The sequence below is a fragment of the Elaeis guineensis genome, chromosome 12, assembly GCF_000442705.2.
Source record: "Elaeis guineensis isolate ETL-2024a chromosome 12, EG11, whole genome shotgun sequence".
Taxonomy (NCBI): Eukaryota; Viridiplantae; Streptophyta; class Magnoliopsida; order Arecales; family Arecaceae; genus Elaeis; species Elaeis guineensis.
In genome coordinates this window covers 84,871,338-84,887,310 of record NC_026004.2, presented here as the reverse complement: position 1 = coordinate 84,887,310, position 15,973 = coordinate 84,871,338, and the positions used below count along the sequence as shown (strand labels likewise).

The 15,973-nt window shown below is 34.6% G+C and overlaps 1 protein-coding gene across 1 annotated transcript in view; it reads right to left on the bottom strand.

Moving 5' to 3' along the window:
* The window catches only part of LOC105034130 (lysophospholipid acyltransferase LPEAT2), a 46,524-nt gene that overhangs the window by 19,257 nt on the left and 11,294 nt on the right, over positions 1-15,973 (bottom strand). The window contains exons 6-10 of the mRNA XM_010909180.4: positions 12,480-12,545; positions 12,062-12,157; positions 5,661-5,711; positions 3,771-3,841; positions 2,006-2,072 (exon numbers count right to left, since the gene is read on the bottom strand). Coding sequence (XP_010907482.1) covers positions 2,006-2,072; positions 3,771-3,841; positions 5,661-5,711; positions 12,062-12,157; positions 12,480-12,545 — 351 coding nt within the window. The remainder of the gene's footprint in view (positions 1-2,005; positions 2,073-3,770; positions 3,842-5,660; positions 5,712-12,061; positions 12,158-12,479; positions 12,546-15,973) is intronic.

Genomic DNA, 15,973 nt, shown 5'->3' with positions numbered 1-15,973 from the left:
TAAGTACTTGGAGTATCCAGTAGAAACATGGTCCTAATGGCGTAAAATTGTGGATGAAACTGTTTCCTAGCTAGTTCTAAAGAAAGCAACAACATTACTTTTGTTCTTAAACTCATCAATCAAGCTCCAGGATAGCAAGGTTCTGCCACTGCTATACTCAAGAATGGGCGAAATTCCAAATCCTTAACCAAGAAACCTCTAGCTATTATCTTTCTTGGTATTCTCTATGAAATTTTTGAAAATGAGGCAAAAATTCTGCAAATATCACAGTTTTTCCACTTATAACTTAATGTATTGAGAAGCACACGTTTGAATGGTGAAATCATTAAACAGACAAAGTGTATGGAAGGATGCGCTTACATAAATCAAACAATACAAATTGTGATCCCGGTAACTCAAATATAACAAAATGATGTAAAATAGCTTGCCATAGTTTCTTTTAATTTTCTCTTAATTTTTCTTTCTTTTTAAATTTTATGATTGTTTCAAACTGCAGATCTAAAAGTCAAAGCAACACTACTAAAACCACAGGAACTGCTGAACTTGGTGAAACCAAACTCTACCCTAGGGGCCAAATAAGAAACGGAATTATGAACATTGCTTTTTCCTATTTTTTAAACATTTCTTGGTCATTGTTATTTGATTTTATCTTATAAAAGACTCAGAGATATGATATCTAAACAATATCAACATGTACATGTTTGTTGGTCGAATAGCCTAACTAGTGTTGATTGCTTAATGATGATTAAGAGTTATAATAATAAAAGTCTATACCAATTATAACATTGAGACTCAAGTAGTTATTTTTCTTGATGTTTGATTGTTTCAGGTAGATATGGATACTATTATTTTGAGAAGCATCAGTACTTCATAAATAAGCATCTTGCTCTGTTTGGCACTCAAAGCCCTAGGAGACGTTGGGTCCTAGCATAAGCAGGCCTTTTATGTTTAGATAAACCTAATTTCGGCATACCCCAAACCAACCTAATGTCCTTCAGGCAGTTCTAGACTGGGACCGTGGAACTTCATGAGAGATCAAATATTTTAGACTATGAACGTTTTGATCCTGATCCAGAATGGTATCTAGATCCAACAGAACAGCTAGTGGTTTAAAATTTAAAATTCATCTAATTCAAACTTCAGATGGACTCTCAACCACTACCCAAGTAGACACAAATAATTCTATGCCTCCCCTTTGACATAAAGGAAGGGCTTCCTCACTAGTCACTAGCCTTCAGTGCTTGCTGCTGGCCCCTACCATCCTAACAAAAAAACTCGGCTGTCTGAAGACACTTTTCAAATACTGACCTGTCCCTTTTTTTTTTTAAATCCTGATTTTCTACTAGGCTTAAAAGTCTGCCAGATTGTTATGTGACCTTACCTGATGGCCAACATAAGATATCTGTCCTTCAGCACTCTATTTATCTCATGTACTATGCCCCTGGCTTTCCTATTATGCACTATTAAACCTTTTGCATGCTTATAAAGTGTATAAACCTTTTCTAGCATAAATAGCAAGATAAAATTCTGGCAAACATGCTAGACCACATTATGTAATAATGACTATTATCTATTGATCAGTGCAAGTCTCTCACAGTTGTTGTTCCTAGAAAAGGAATTTTACTGGTAATGAGCAGGACATAGATGATTTCTCACAGCATAATCTATTTAATGGTAAACAGGCAAGACATTATTTGCATAGAGAGCTGCCGTAAAGATTGTCAAGCACAATGATGGAACAACATATAGATGTAGCATTAGGTTCTAAGGTCTAAACTGATTTAATACAGAAAAGTACAATGATTAGAATTTAGGAATCAATTTTAGAATACTAAGAAGCAAAAGGATCCATCAAACATTACAAACTCATAAGGAAGCCTAGGAGAGGATTGGTGGGGGAGCTAAAATCCTCAGAAAGGGAATTCAGCAACATCAGAAACACATGCATTTCAAACAAATAAAGCAAATTTACAAGGTCAAAAAGAATGTAAGAAATATGTCTAACCTTCTCACAAAGAGGACAAAGCCCCAGCCCAAAAGCAGACAAGAAACCATGAATTTCAACACGTCCACTGCCACAATGAATTCACAGAATAATTACAAAATCCTCATTGTCTTGTAACTTGAATGGAAAACAGGAACGAATAACAGCAACTCATATAACTATTAAAGTCACCAAGCTGAAGCTAAAGCCATCATTAACATCATTATATATGTGTCAGTTAAAATTTAAAAGGATGTAAATATAAGCATCTACTGACAGAAAATGTAAATACATAAGCAGAAATCAAGTGCATCCAATGGACCTAAGTCATTCCCTCATAGTCAAAGTTCTTTTAGCAACTTCATGAATCATAAAATGTATATATCAAGCATATGTTGCTCCCCACCCACACACACCCCCCCCCCGGCAGGGCCCCACGCCACAACCTGGAGGCAATATCTTGGCTTCATAAATGTAACATAGTGGAGCTCTCAAGTCTTGAGCTAGAATTGCATGAAACACATGCACTTGCATGTGCACGTGCATGCACAATAGCCTTTTTATTTTTTATTTTTATTGCAGATGCCCTTGACATCTTAGACAATTTTCCCTTGTTTCATCCTTAACTAGTGCAATTTTTGTGCTCCTTTGCAGCTCAGCTGATTCTATCTAGTTTTACATGCAGCCCACCTATAATATTCTTAATTTTCCTTCCACTCATCACGTTTGCTTTGACCTTATTTATTCTCAAAATTTTAGACCATATATGACTACAAGGTTTATTGTTGCCAAAAAGAATTTCTGTCGAGTCCTAATGGCATGCATCAATCACATTACACCTAAAACATGCATTGTGAAATTTTCTTGAGGCTATAACTAAAATCACATAGCAGAAGATCAAGGTACATGTATCTGTTAATGTCTAATTTAAGCATGTATTGATCAAATTTTTAACTGGAAGGACATAACTCTGATTCACTTCAAATATTAAACAAATTTTATTTTTCAAAAATGCACAATGCATAAATTTTGTATGAATTTGTATTTTTCTTATTATTACATTGTTTGTCCTTTTTATTTGATCTTTTAAGCAATTTTAAATGGATTACAATTCATTCTATACATTGACTCACAGAAGGAAGTTCGGTGTACAAGCGCAGGGTCTTATTCTGTGGTATGCAGATAAAATGTAGATATATTAAGAATATAAACTTGTAACATGGTATATATTTGAGCACTACAGAAGTTTAGTTTTCTACCACATCATAGATGGATATAGGCATATTCAAGCTACTCTAACATCTGATCAAGAACTTCTCTAACATCGATTTACTTATATCAAGGCTTCAGGTCTAGAGATATTTTTTCCCCAGAAGGATTTTACCTTTTTGAGGACACAAATATATAACTCCTTATATTCAAAAAGCCTTGTTTAGCTCTCATGACATTGTACTCATGTAAATTTCTACTTGTACATGTGCAAAAAAATAGGCATGGACGAAAGACTTGTAATCAGTGCACAACATGTAGACACTAGACAGGTGGTTTATGCTTTACGAGATTTACAATACATATACATGGTTTTAAGACTATATGCTCAGAGACAGAGAACCTTTTCCAGATTTAATGCATTCAAAAAAGATCTTACAGAGGATACATCGTAACAAATTCTAATGCAAAGGCCCTTGGTTTCATACTACTACTGGTGTGGCTATCAAACATTAAAAGCACAAAGCAAATTAGTATCTGAAATCATGATTTTAACTTGAGATTTGATGGAACTTACTTGGAATCTGGGTGCATAGTGAAAAATTGATCCAACAGATCCATGGCTTCTGATGCGCTTATGCTGAATGACTGCATAAGAACAAATATAAATCCATATTTCATGAAGTAGTGTCTGTAAGCATAAAAGAACAATCCTAATCCGATGTTATTTCAAGGTCCAACTATATCAATAAAAAGATTATGTAATACACTCGTCCTCTTAAGTTCTAAGCTAAGTAATCATATCTCGATAATTCAGTTCTGATGGACCGGCATATATTCTCTATGGTATCTTGGTAATGTTACATATCTTTCATGTCAATGTGTGCTAGCACTCTACATAATTGTGCACAGGAACAACTAGGGACACTTACCCACTTGAGATGTACTTTTTGTGGAAGAGTCAGCAGAGAATAAAAGAATATCTAGATTCTAGAGGTTGCAATTATGCACCTAAAGATCATAGCAACATACAATGTACCCTTAAAATAAGTGAATTAGAAGTGTTTGTACTTTGTACATTCAAAACTAAATTGATGGGATAATGCTTGTTGATTATGGTATCATTTATCCTCTACTTCTATATCACCAGTACCATAAGAATTAGATCTTGATTATAGATCCTATAAACAAAAAGCAATAATATTAAGTCCAAAAGAAAGCATGAAGCTTTAAATTCTTCAATGCATGTATAAGCCTAAGTATGAGGCTTCGGTGCTCTAATAATTACAGATAGCTATGATGTGAATATGTGGTGTGTTAAATAAATATTAATATTGTGTTAACAAAGCGTAGAAAATGCCAAGGTCAACTTCCACCCAGAGGATTTTAAGCCATTCGGAGGCATGTTTGTTAATTGATGAAGTAATGTTTCTCTACATGTCTGCATCTCAGCTTGAGGGAAGCTGGAGAAATAGTTAGCTGTTTCTTTTACACATCTCTCAGAAGTCAGTTTAGGCTTCTGATTAGTCAATTCAATTTTAAGAATATAGTTAACTCCATTGGGAAATGGAAAGAAAGGTTAAGATTCAGCATTGATAAATGAAATACATCGAGATCCTTGGTCGAGTATGACTTGTGTTTCAGTGCACCAATTATCAGAACCACCAACAACATTCTGGCACAGACATGAAGTCCAGTTGAATGGAGATTGGGTCCAATGAAAACTTTGTTATCCACTCTGTGATGCATCCAACCCATACTGTAGGTATATGTATAAAAAAAAAAAAAAAGAGCAAAAGAAAGGTTTGATAACAAAACTTTTCGTAGTATCAGGATGATAGGTAAGGACAGGGGCCATTGCCTGTTGCAATGGTAAAAGGCTTGTGTTGACAAGTTCAGTGGCATAGGTTTGAGTTTGGGGCAGCCACTTTGTGCCCAAAAAAAAAAAAAAAAAAGAAGCTCTATCCCCAGTTTGCCACTCCCCAGACCTTGAATTATTGGGACCATCATTGGTGATGTCATTAGGACAATAGGTCAGAACAAATAGATTTCTATATGGTAAATGATCCCATACATAATTCCAAACAAGATTTAGACTAGGATGATACTTATTATGAATAAATGACATGAAAGGTTTCACGTGCCATCCAAAAGTGGCTTAGCATGGCATATATGCTGCCATACATGTGCCATGCCAAGCCAGTTATGGCACTAAGCACATGCTTTGTTAAGCTATTTGCATGGTTTCACAGAAGTTGACTTTTTTACACTTTATTTTTTTAATATTCTAATTTTAAAAAATATATATTAAGTTTCCAATTTCTTATTCGACTCAGCACAACAAGTGTGTTGTCAGGGCATGGCAAAGCACATTCCAGCCAGTGGCCAGGACTCCTACCAGCACTGATACTTAAATCTTGATGACATGGAAGCATATAGATATCAATTTCTGGGAATGAAAACTCACACTCTCGACCCACGCCATTTCTACCATATAATTTGATGTTGAGCATTTGTCCTGCACATGAAGATCAAAAAAAATTTAGGGAAAGAGTGATAACAAATAAATAACATCTATAATTATCAATTTGATCAAGCTCATAACAACTGGAGGATGATTAATTAATAACATTGATCTTAAATAATATGATGGATTCCTTAGAATTTTGATATTAATATTACTAATGCAGGTTTTGTATAGATATTCAAGTTCCTAAAAGGTTTTATGAAAAACATCTCTTCCGAAATCATGATTAGATTCTCATTTGTATGGAGATTTAAGTCAAATTAGAAGTCAGATTAGAACAGACATGCACAAGCTTGAGAATTATGTTACCATCATCATGATAATGGACTGATCCAAGAGTCCTAAGTAGTCCAATGGTTCACATAGAATTGCATGCATAGTAAAGTCTATGCATTAATGGAAACTTTCTTCAACTATAGGATAGAGATACGCTAGACCCAAAAAGAAAGATGCGACTGAATGCTTAGAAAAAATCCATGCATGAGGACGAAGAAACATGTGAGCAGTTTTTGAGGTGATAGCAATGACATTCGCTTGGGTGGCCTTCCACTGTAACCACATATAAGTTCACATAGCTAATCAAAAATTTGGTTGATGATATATTGTAATTGTAAAGAATAAAATGGAAATTGCTGGGTAAGAAAATGGGTAAATGATGCTTACATTGCAGTTCAAATCATCACCGCCATAATGTATGCATGATTTTGGTCAAAAACATCAAATACTCATGCAGCTTACAAATAAGTGGTATAATTTCCATTTCTACTCTATCATGTTGATGATATATGCCATGCCAGCAAGCCATCAGCCCAATCTTGGGGTATTCTACTATTGTATTTGGTAGTGCCAGCTTATATATTAGTCTATATACAAACATGGACTAAAATCATAAGCATCAATACAAACAATATATAGTGCATTGTCTTGGGTCCTTTATCATGCTGACCTGTGCCGAACATTATTATTTCCATTTAAGACCATTTAAAAATATTCTCTGTTGTCCTTGTCATGGCTTTTATTTTCTTCGTTTCTTTTCAAAGATATGAAGAAGTGATCTGATAAGGAACATGACAATAAAAGAAAAAAAATCATGTTCTACACTAGAACAAAGATTAGAAATTAACTCAATGAAATTGCTTGCATTATTAGAAGTATATGAGAATCTCATAATACCAACAACATGGACGACATCTACAATGTGTTGTAACCTTTTAGGCAAGGTTCCACATTGCTTATAATTTCTATAAAAGGTTTAAGCATAATCATATAGCTGACGCATCAAAACAATTTTATAATATTTTTCCTGACAAATTACTTGAAGCCATGTAATATACATACGAAGACACAGCCAATTAGATATTTAGGAAAAATTATGCTTATAGACTACTATAAATTAGTTTAAAACTACATTCACTAGATTAAACTTTCACTATATTCTAGTACATAAGACAATTTTGCTTAAAATTATTTAATCTAGTTTATCTTAGAATGTCAACAGTGATCATTTTGACAAACTTGTGTGTCTTTTCATGATGATGCGTGCCAAGTGTTGGCATGGTTCACTATGACATATACATACTGCCAACATTCGACTAACACAAGCATGATATATAATATATTAATCCTCGCTTACAAAGCATCCTTAATACCCAGCGACCAATCACATGGATAACAATATTGCAAGGCCTTTCCATTTCTACATCTGCATTCATATTATGGTTACTGAATAGTTGCAACATGTGCCAAATTCATAGTACTGTAAGCTATTGGTGACAACTGCAAATCAACATACCCATAAATGGCCTTTCTAGAGAATCACCAAAAATGGTAAAATTCCTATATAAGAATGGGATGGCTCTGGCCTCCTCATTCTTAAATTAAGAAAAAAGAAACCTATATAAGTTGATCATTGTAGCATTTACTAGGCATCATCAAGCTAGCCTCAAATGAAAATATGAAATAGTAAACAACCCTCTACAGTAATCTAGATGAAGATGGGGAGGATATAGTGTTCTATCTCTCATTTGCTTTATATACCTGCTTAATTAACTCCATAATTTATAAAATTGTTATCTCTATTTGCATCCTGCTAACAAATGTTATATGGTTTCCCATAGTTTTCCCTGTAACATTTTAGCTCTAACTTTGTTTTCCTTCGTTTAAATGATTACATTATAGGTGATTAGTTGTGTCCATCAACAACAACATGCTTGCTTAACTTCAAGATGTTATATTTGGACAAATAGAGTTAGAATTCTCATCCATATGTTTCAAACATGCATAAAGAAAGCAAAGTGATATAAATTGAAAGAAAAGAAGTTAGCAGTCTAGCATATCTCTACTAGCCATCAGTGGTTTGTTGACAATGCTGTGAACCTCCTATAATCCATTTTGTACAGCAGAAGTGTACCTAGTTTTTTGGGTCGACTTGCATAAAAGTAGTACTACATGTGAGCAGTTATGCCAATCAAAAATAGCATGCTTTTTTGACTTGATTCAAGATATTATATGTATATAAATGATTCAGAGATCTTATTTACATGTTTCAAACATTTCTGTGTCTCAATAAAGCAAACAAAGTGATCTGGATTGGAAGAAAAGAAACATACATCCCAGAATATCTTTGCTGACCATTTGCATATTAGTTGGCAATCTTATGAATCGCCTGCACTCCATTTTTTTGAATTGGCACTAAACAGTTTTATGCCCACTGATGACCATTATATGTGCTATGATATGTTATACCTTCGCATTGCTTGATTAAGATGCAACAGCCATAATAAGGCCAGTTAATTACCTAGCTAGTTTACATATTTCAAGTTACGATTGCTTCCAACCAAGATAAAAGTACTGTATGATACATTCTGGTCGCAGGCTGGTCAGTTGGTACTCAGTACCACCATGTTAGCTGCACACCATATTATGTGTCAAGGCTCAAAATCATGTGTCTTTGTCAGCCCATACTGTTTTTGTGAGAACCCTTGTGGGCATATGTTTAGTCCCATATTGGTTGTACACTAAGAAGATCTTAAATACCTAGGGGACACTATAGATCCTTTTGGGGTTAACTATGGACTAAGCATGATATTTGTTATTGGACTTGGACCCTTAGCCTGGTGAGGACATTAAACCTTAAACAAAGGATTATATAAGAGCTTATGCATGCATGCATTTAGTCCCATATAGGTTGTGCATTAAAGATATCTCGGATACTTATCTAGGCCAAGAAACTCAAATAATATCTTCTGGCTAGCCTTTTGAGTGAGGTCCTAGGCCATTACATAGTTACACTTCCCATGAAGGTTCATGGCAACCTTTTACCAGCATGCATGGTCAAGTAATGCAAACCCTTGCACCATGCCCGTATATGGTTAGCATCAAGGTTTCAAAAAGCAAACAAGATATGCCGATGATCAAGGTCCCACATAGCATATTTTCAATATAAGGATGCATATGGGGAACCTATACGGTTGGCATTTTGGAAAAATTTAAAAATAAACAGAATTCATAAAAATAGATAAAATAAGTGAGTTGGAAAAGAAGAAAATCTAAGTATATACTTCAACACTTAGCAATCCTACATTAGTGTAGTTGAACATGTTAACAATGAAAAATTAATATTTCCCTAAAAGATATGCTCAAATTTCAAGTATGCTAATGCCAAACAGAATATGAAGCCTTAAGGCCACCTTCACACAGCTAGCCTCAAGGATTGAAACCAGGGCCTGCCTCAAAATAAACATCGGAAATCCCTTCGCATGATGAAGTCTTCCTTCTTAAGGGAAAAAAAAAAGAAATCTCGATGAAGCCATCTCAGAAAAAAAGAAATCTCTGCATGTTTGCATGCCTCAAAATCAATACCTAAAATCCCTTAGCCTAATGAAGCCTTCATTTCAGAAGAAAAGAAAAAAAAAAAAAACCTTCACATCTTTCCATGCATCTAAGATATCATGTATTTCTTCTATCCCACCTTATCTTTGGTAGTGGGATCAACCATCCAATTCCCCTATCTTATTTTATTTTCCTTTGTCTAAAAGAAAAATATCAAGATCATCCATCAAATATTACTCCTCCAATAGTAGCTATATATCTACCTATCGATAATGGGCAGGGCCTATGTGCCTCAACCCCATTGACCATGGAACAAATATTTTCTTATTTCTCTGGTATCTTTCCATAGATAGTCTCTTGCTCAAGTTTTAGAAAGGTTAAAATTGTTATGAGAAAAGTTTTTCAACTTTCCTAAGTTTCCTTTTTTAAGAATTATTATACATCTAAACTTTTTCTTATTAAGACTAATCTTAAACTTTTTGGATAAATTGTATTACAAATATATATTACTTTTAAAATAGAAAGACTTTATCATTTATCTATTTTCTTACAAGATCATAGCCCATGTGCAAGACTCTAATGACAATGATTCAAAAAACTAGTAATATTTATAACTAAGTTGGGAATACCTACCTAATAAGCAACACATGCTTTATTTAAGTGACCAAAAGTTTCCGAGAGGCACATAAAAGTCAATCTTTTTTGTCGGGAAGTGACTTACCATCCACCATTCTCACAAGAACAATCATAACACCTTGCATTGTAATAATATTCATATCTCTATTTTTCAATCATCCAAGCAGGCCCATTTTGAGATTTGTGATTATAACCCTCAGGTAATCTGAAAGCTGGTCAATAATTGTGGTTGTCACTTCATAAAGGATATAAGAACACCAACATTTCATGAGTATCAAGCAAAAAAAATGCCTCAAGGCATTTATAGGAAACCACACAAGCCTGCTTGGCATCACTTTTTTTATTTTACTTTTAAAAACAAAATTACAGAAATGGAGGCAAAAAACATGTTTAGTACTATTGCTTTTATTTTTTATTTTTCAAAAGCTATTTCGTTATTTATAAAAAATGAAAGCAAAAAATTCTTATTTTCACAATTTTCAAAAACAAGAAACTCCTCTTTTACCACCACGACTGACAACACCTCCACCACCACAGCCGCCACAACCACTACAACCGTTGTCTCCACCACCGCCAATGCCACCACCATCGCAACTGCCATTTCTACCACCACCATTGCTGTCATCTCTACCATCGCCATTACTAACACCGCCACAGAGTTACAACCACTGCCACGCCTACCACACCGCTGCTGCCGCCATAGTCTCTATCACACCACCATCTACTACATCCGTAGTCTCCACCACCACAACTACTTCCTTGGCGACCATCATCATGTTCATGTTTCTAAAAATAATTGACTATACCAAACATATTTATATTTTGAAAAAATTCAGAAATAAAATTGAAACAATTTTTTTGTTTTTAATTTATAAAAATGAAAGTGATGACAAACGACACCTTAGTTGCAAGTTTTAAATCATGAAATGGTACTCTACACTTGCCTCTTCCACCACATATACATTGCATCCATGGCAAGTTTCAGTTAGGCCTAGGTATACCACTAAAAGAATGTATACATAAATAAAACTATTTCCATTTTCACCTCTTAATCATGTTTTTTTCTAATCAAAAAAAAGAAAATTCTTTTTCTGGCACATGAAAGGTTGTTTAAAAGTTGGACAGAGATTTTGCAGACAAACTCAAAACTTCTTTGAACTCAAACCTGAGTTATCAAGACTGGAGCAAGGATTTATCAATCAGTTAACAGTGGTCCTCCAGTCAAAACAAAAATTGTTTTGCCTCTGTCAAGAAATTATGTAAACACAGACCATTTAACATCTTTGTGGTCCGGTATAGATCCTTAGCACACTAGCAAAACTAACGTGAATTGATAACACGGCATTACACATTGATCAAATATTGCTGCACAAGTTACTGACTAGCTCTGAATCAGCTGTAAGATAGAAATTATGAAAAACTAAAAAACAGCAAGTTTGCAATACATTTGGATTTCTCAGAACCCTTTGGTCATAACAGCTCTTTATTTTGATTATTTTTTTAATGTTTAAACCGATGTTCACTGCATTGTATGGCAGATCCTGTGATTTAAGCAGTATAACTGATGAATACCTTTATATATCTGCATAAAACGATGACCACAATTCACAAAACAAGCAGCAATTGGATGATAAATAGAGAAAAAGCCAACAGGATTCTCTATATCAAACAATTGAAATAAATGATGTGTTGCTGACATAACAACAGCCTCCAATTTAGAATTCCATTGATGTTATAATCCAAACTAATTCAATTTATCAAAAAAAATATTTACACTATTAGGGTAACCTAAAACTAAACACAATTTGCATGGAATAAAGAAATGGAAGTAACAAATTGGAAGTCATTTTGTAAGATAAGCAAATGTTTTTCACCTTTGCCAGCTCCAATGCCTTCGTCATAAGCATTAGATCACCATAAGAATGAGATGTCTGTACAACGTTAAGTGTGCTTGCCATAGCATAGCTAGTCTGCAAATTCAAATAATGACCACAAACATGTATGTTAGCTTTTTCTTTCAGCCTGTCAAGCTGATGACCATTATCTAAACAGCATAACTCCATAAACAGAGAAATATCGACAGTGAGACCTCATTCATTATTGAGTCGCAATAATAAAGTGACCTTACAAGGCACTTTATTTATCAAATGATGCATTAAGAAGTCTGCCAATTAAAGATCAGCTAACAAATGTCATCATTTTTGTGTCAGAGCATTGTATTCAAAATGTAAACATGATGCTTTCAGTCAATTAAGAAACAAAAGATAGCAAATGTTCGCTACACATACTCACCCGCTCAGCAAAATGAACAGCATTTTGTTGTTTCTCAAGTGGGGCAATGATGGGGAGGTACTCCACCTGTCAAATCAGAAAAATAGATTTTTTTTAACTATGAAAAGCTTCCAATTAAGCATCTCACTTGAGTTTAAGTATCTGAAAGTATTAAATTCTATTCATGACAACATGTAGACTTATTTGGAATGACATAGTTGACCATCTTCACACATAAGTGTGCATGTAGATGGGCATAACATTAAACTATTTTCAGGACAATTGCATTTATCAATGTCTCTTTCATATATATTAAATGGTAGTTACAGAGTACTGGCTGAATTAAAATTTCAAATCGCAGGAATGGCAGCACCTATATGTGAAGTGCTGAAAAGCTTTAACTTTAGAAGGAAGCGTTTCCTAGACAAAATACATTAATAACCTGACAGAGCAGCACCAATAGCAGAATAACAGCCAAGCTGATCATAAGTTGGCATCAAACCATCTAGATAGTAAAAACCTAATCATGGTAACCAAGAGGAATCAATACGCATAATCAAATCGCAACCACAGAATACTATTTTTAATGCATATTTAACACAAGTGACAACTTGCACCAGCAAATATCAACCATTTGTTTAATACCGTTTTCTAAATGAATCTGGAACAGAATAATTTTCTTGCAAACTTTCATGACACAGAAATATAGGCAACAGAGATCCCAGCCTCAGTTACCCAACATGTGAATCAATTAGAACAGTGTCTACTAGGGGATGAAGTTCTTTCTGTTCTTAACTTCAAGTTTAACTAACACATCCAATACATCCATGATCCAATACATCCATGATTTCCAAGCAGGAAGGTTGTGTCATTTGTAGAAAATGCTATGTATTATTAATTCCCTGGCCCTGCCAACATCTGTAGACAATGACGATTGCATCTAGCTCATGAACTTATTTAGCATGTTCACCTAAAATTCCCAGACAAATGTGCAAAGATTTATCTTCCAAAGACTGACTTGGTATATATACAATTCATGTTGGTTATGTCAAAACCACAACCATAACCAACAAGCATCATTGCAGCATGATGTTCTTCATATTCTCACAAACTTGAACAACATGTCATTTTACGTCTCTATCATCTCTCATGACTCTATATACACCCAGGTTCTAGCGAAGCATTATATATGCATGCATGTGTGTGTGTGTGTGTGTGTCTATAGATATCTATATCTATATCTATATATATATGGATAGATAGATAGATGTATGCATGCATGTATGTATCTATCTATCTATCTATCTATATATATATATGGATAGATAGATAGATAGATATTTATGTACGTACGTACGTATGTATATATATATATATATATATATATATATATATATATGAGAGAGGTGCTAGGATAAACTTGAGTGCATTTGACCCCGAATGCTTCATAGTGGACATCATGGACATTTCAAAATGAAAATCCACACTACTGAACATGATCTATGTTGTATAAAATGCAAAAGAAAAAAAAATAGCAGTTTGGACATCTTTTCCCATGCATCAAACCAATGAAAAATGAAAAATTTTAATCAAAGTTCGCCGTACCGGTACCGGACCCCGTACCGGTGAAATTCTGTTTAATGTCGGTACGCGATTCGGTATGATACAGTAATGTCGGTCCGCTTCGGTATGGCATACCGGTACGAGATTGGTACGATATGGGTGGTACGGGGTGGTACCGCATTCCATGATTTTAATAATACATGTCATCAGTTGATCATAATCTAGAAGCATCCAAATCAGCTAAAATTTGATTAGTATATGTTTTGAAGTATTTAGATCAACAGTTTAGATATGCAAATTATATAGTCTATAACATACCTTAGTTTACTAGCTAACTGCTGCCATTCATTTTGAGCTTGCTTGATGCATAGGTAAGAAACCTCTAAGAAAAATGATTTTTAGTCTCTGGCTTTGGTCTCTAGGCATTTTATATGCCATGCAACATTGTCGGTTTTCATTATGAGAGGTGCATCATTGATTTCCACCAGGAAGCATTCTGGGCAAAATGCACTGGAGTACATCCTAGACTAACCATATAAACACACATACATATACATAAACAAATAAGGCACTCTCCTCATGAAAGCTTTATTGGATCTTTATTGCACGTCTCCATATCATCTGAGTTATCCAATCTCCACCACTTGTTCTCAAACAGTGGTAACCCACACTTTTAAAATACTCATTGGGAAACCGATCCTTTTTGCTTTACCACTTACCCAAGCAGTATTTTGATCCACTTGACACTCAAATTAAGACATGTTTAGGCCACGATTTCATTTTTCACCCACAAAAAACATTTTCGACTATCCATTTGTTCGAGACAGGGTATCAATTGAAGCTGAAAAGTTTAAGAAAACAAGTCAAAATCATCTAAAACTACCCTAAACAACATACACTTAACCAATAGTTTTGATCTCAGCATTCCTAATCAAACAAACTAAATAGTCGGAGACTGCCAAAGCATTGCTTGTTTACTCTCTTTAAAGCCAAAGAATTTTCCTCATAGAATGTTCTATTCTTTGTGCTGTACAATAAAATTTCTGTACAGCTTTTATGCATGTGGCACCAACACATGCCCTTAAAGAACCTGTCCATTTCAAGCAATCAAGAAAAAATTAAAAAGATAAGGGTTTCTTTTCACTTTCTAGGAAAGTAAAAGATAACCCAGGTCAAATCAAATATGAACAGTTGTGATCATGTCAAGAAAATCATACACCAACAGGTGCCAAACCATAAAACACATAGGTGGGGTTGCAAAACCTTCACCAAACCTTTGAAGTACCAGATTTTGAAGCTGCTATAACAAAGAATGATATATAGATAGTGCTCTCAAGTATCAATCAAACAAAAAAGGCTTTATAACAATCTAAGACCTCACCCAACAAGGCTATCTAAAAAGCATTATTTGGGATCCTTGGCCCTGCATAAGTACCTAGAATCTCCCCAAAACAAAATAAATATGGGACTAAACGCATAACCACACAAACCTATATATACTCCCCTTGCTTAAGCCCTAGTATCCTAACCGAGATAAGGGTCCAAATCCAGTCAATCTAATTACAAACACTACAATCAACCCATGATCAGCCTCAAAGAGCCCCACTGCAATGTCCCCTGGTCTACATGGGCCATGGGTTGGATCTACTTTCATACCACTTGAAATGACTCGGGACTTCACCAAAAAGGCAACCTAGAAGGTCCTTTTTTTTTTATCTTCCTTGGCCTTGTATAAGTATCCAATATCTCCTTAGCACACAACCAATGTAGGATTAAACACACACCCGCACATATCCTCATAGGCTTCACACAGACGATCAAGTATTGTTTGGGATAAGCTTCTCACGAAGATGTGAACAAACCTTGAATCAAGCTTCAATTTATTGGGAAATTGCCAATGGTCAAATTGTCAAAGTTTAGTGTGTGGAGAGTATAGCAATCAAATCAATTGG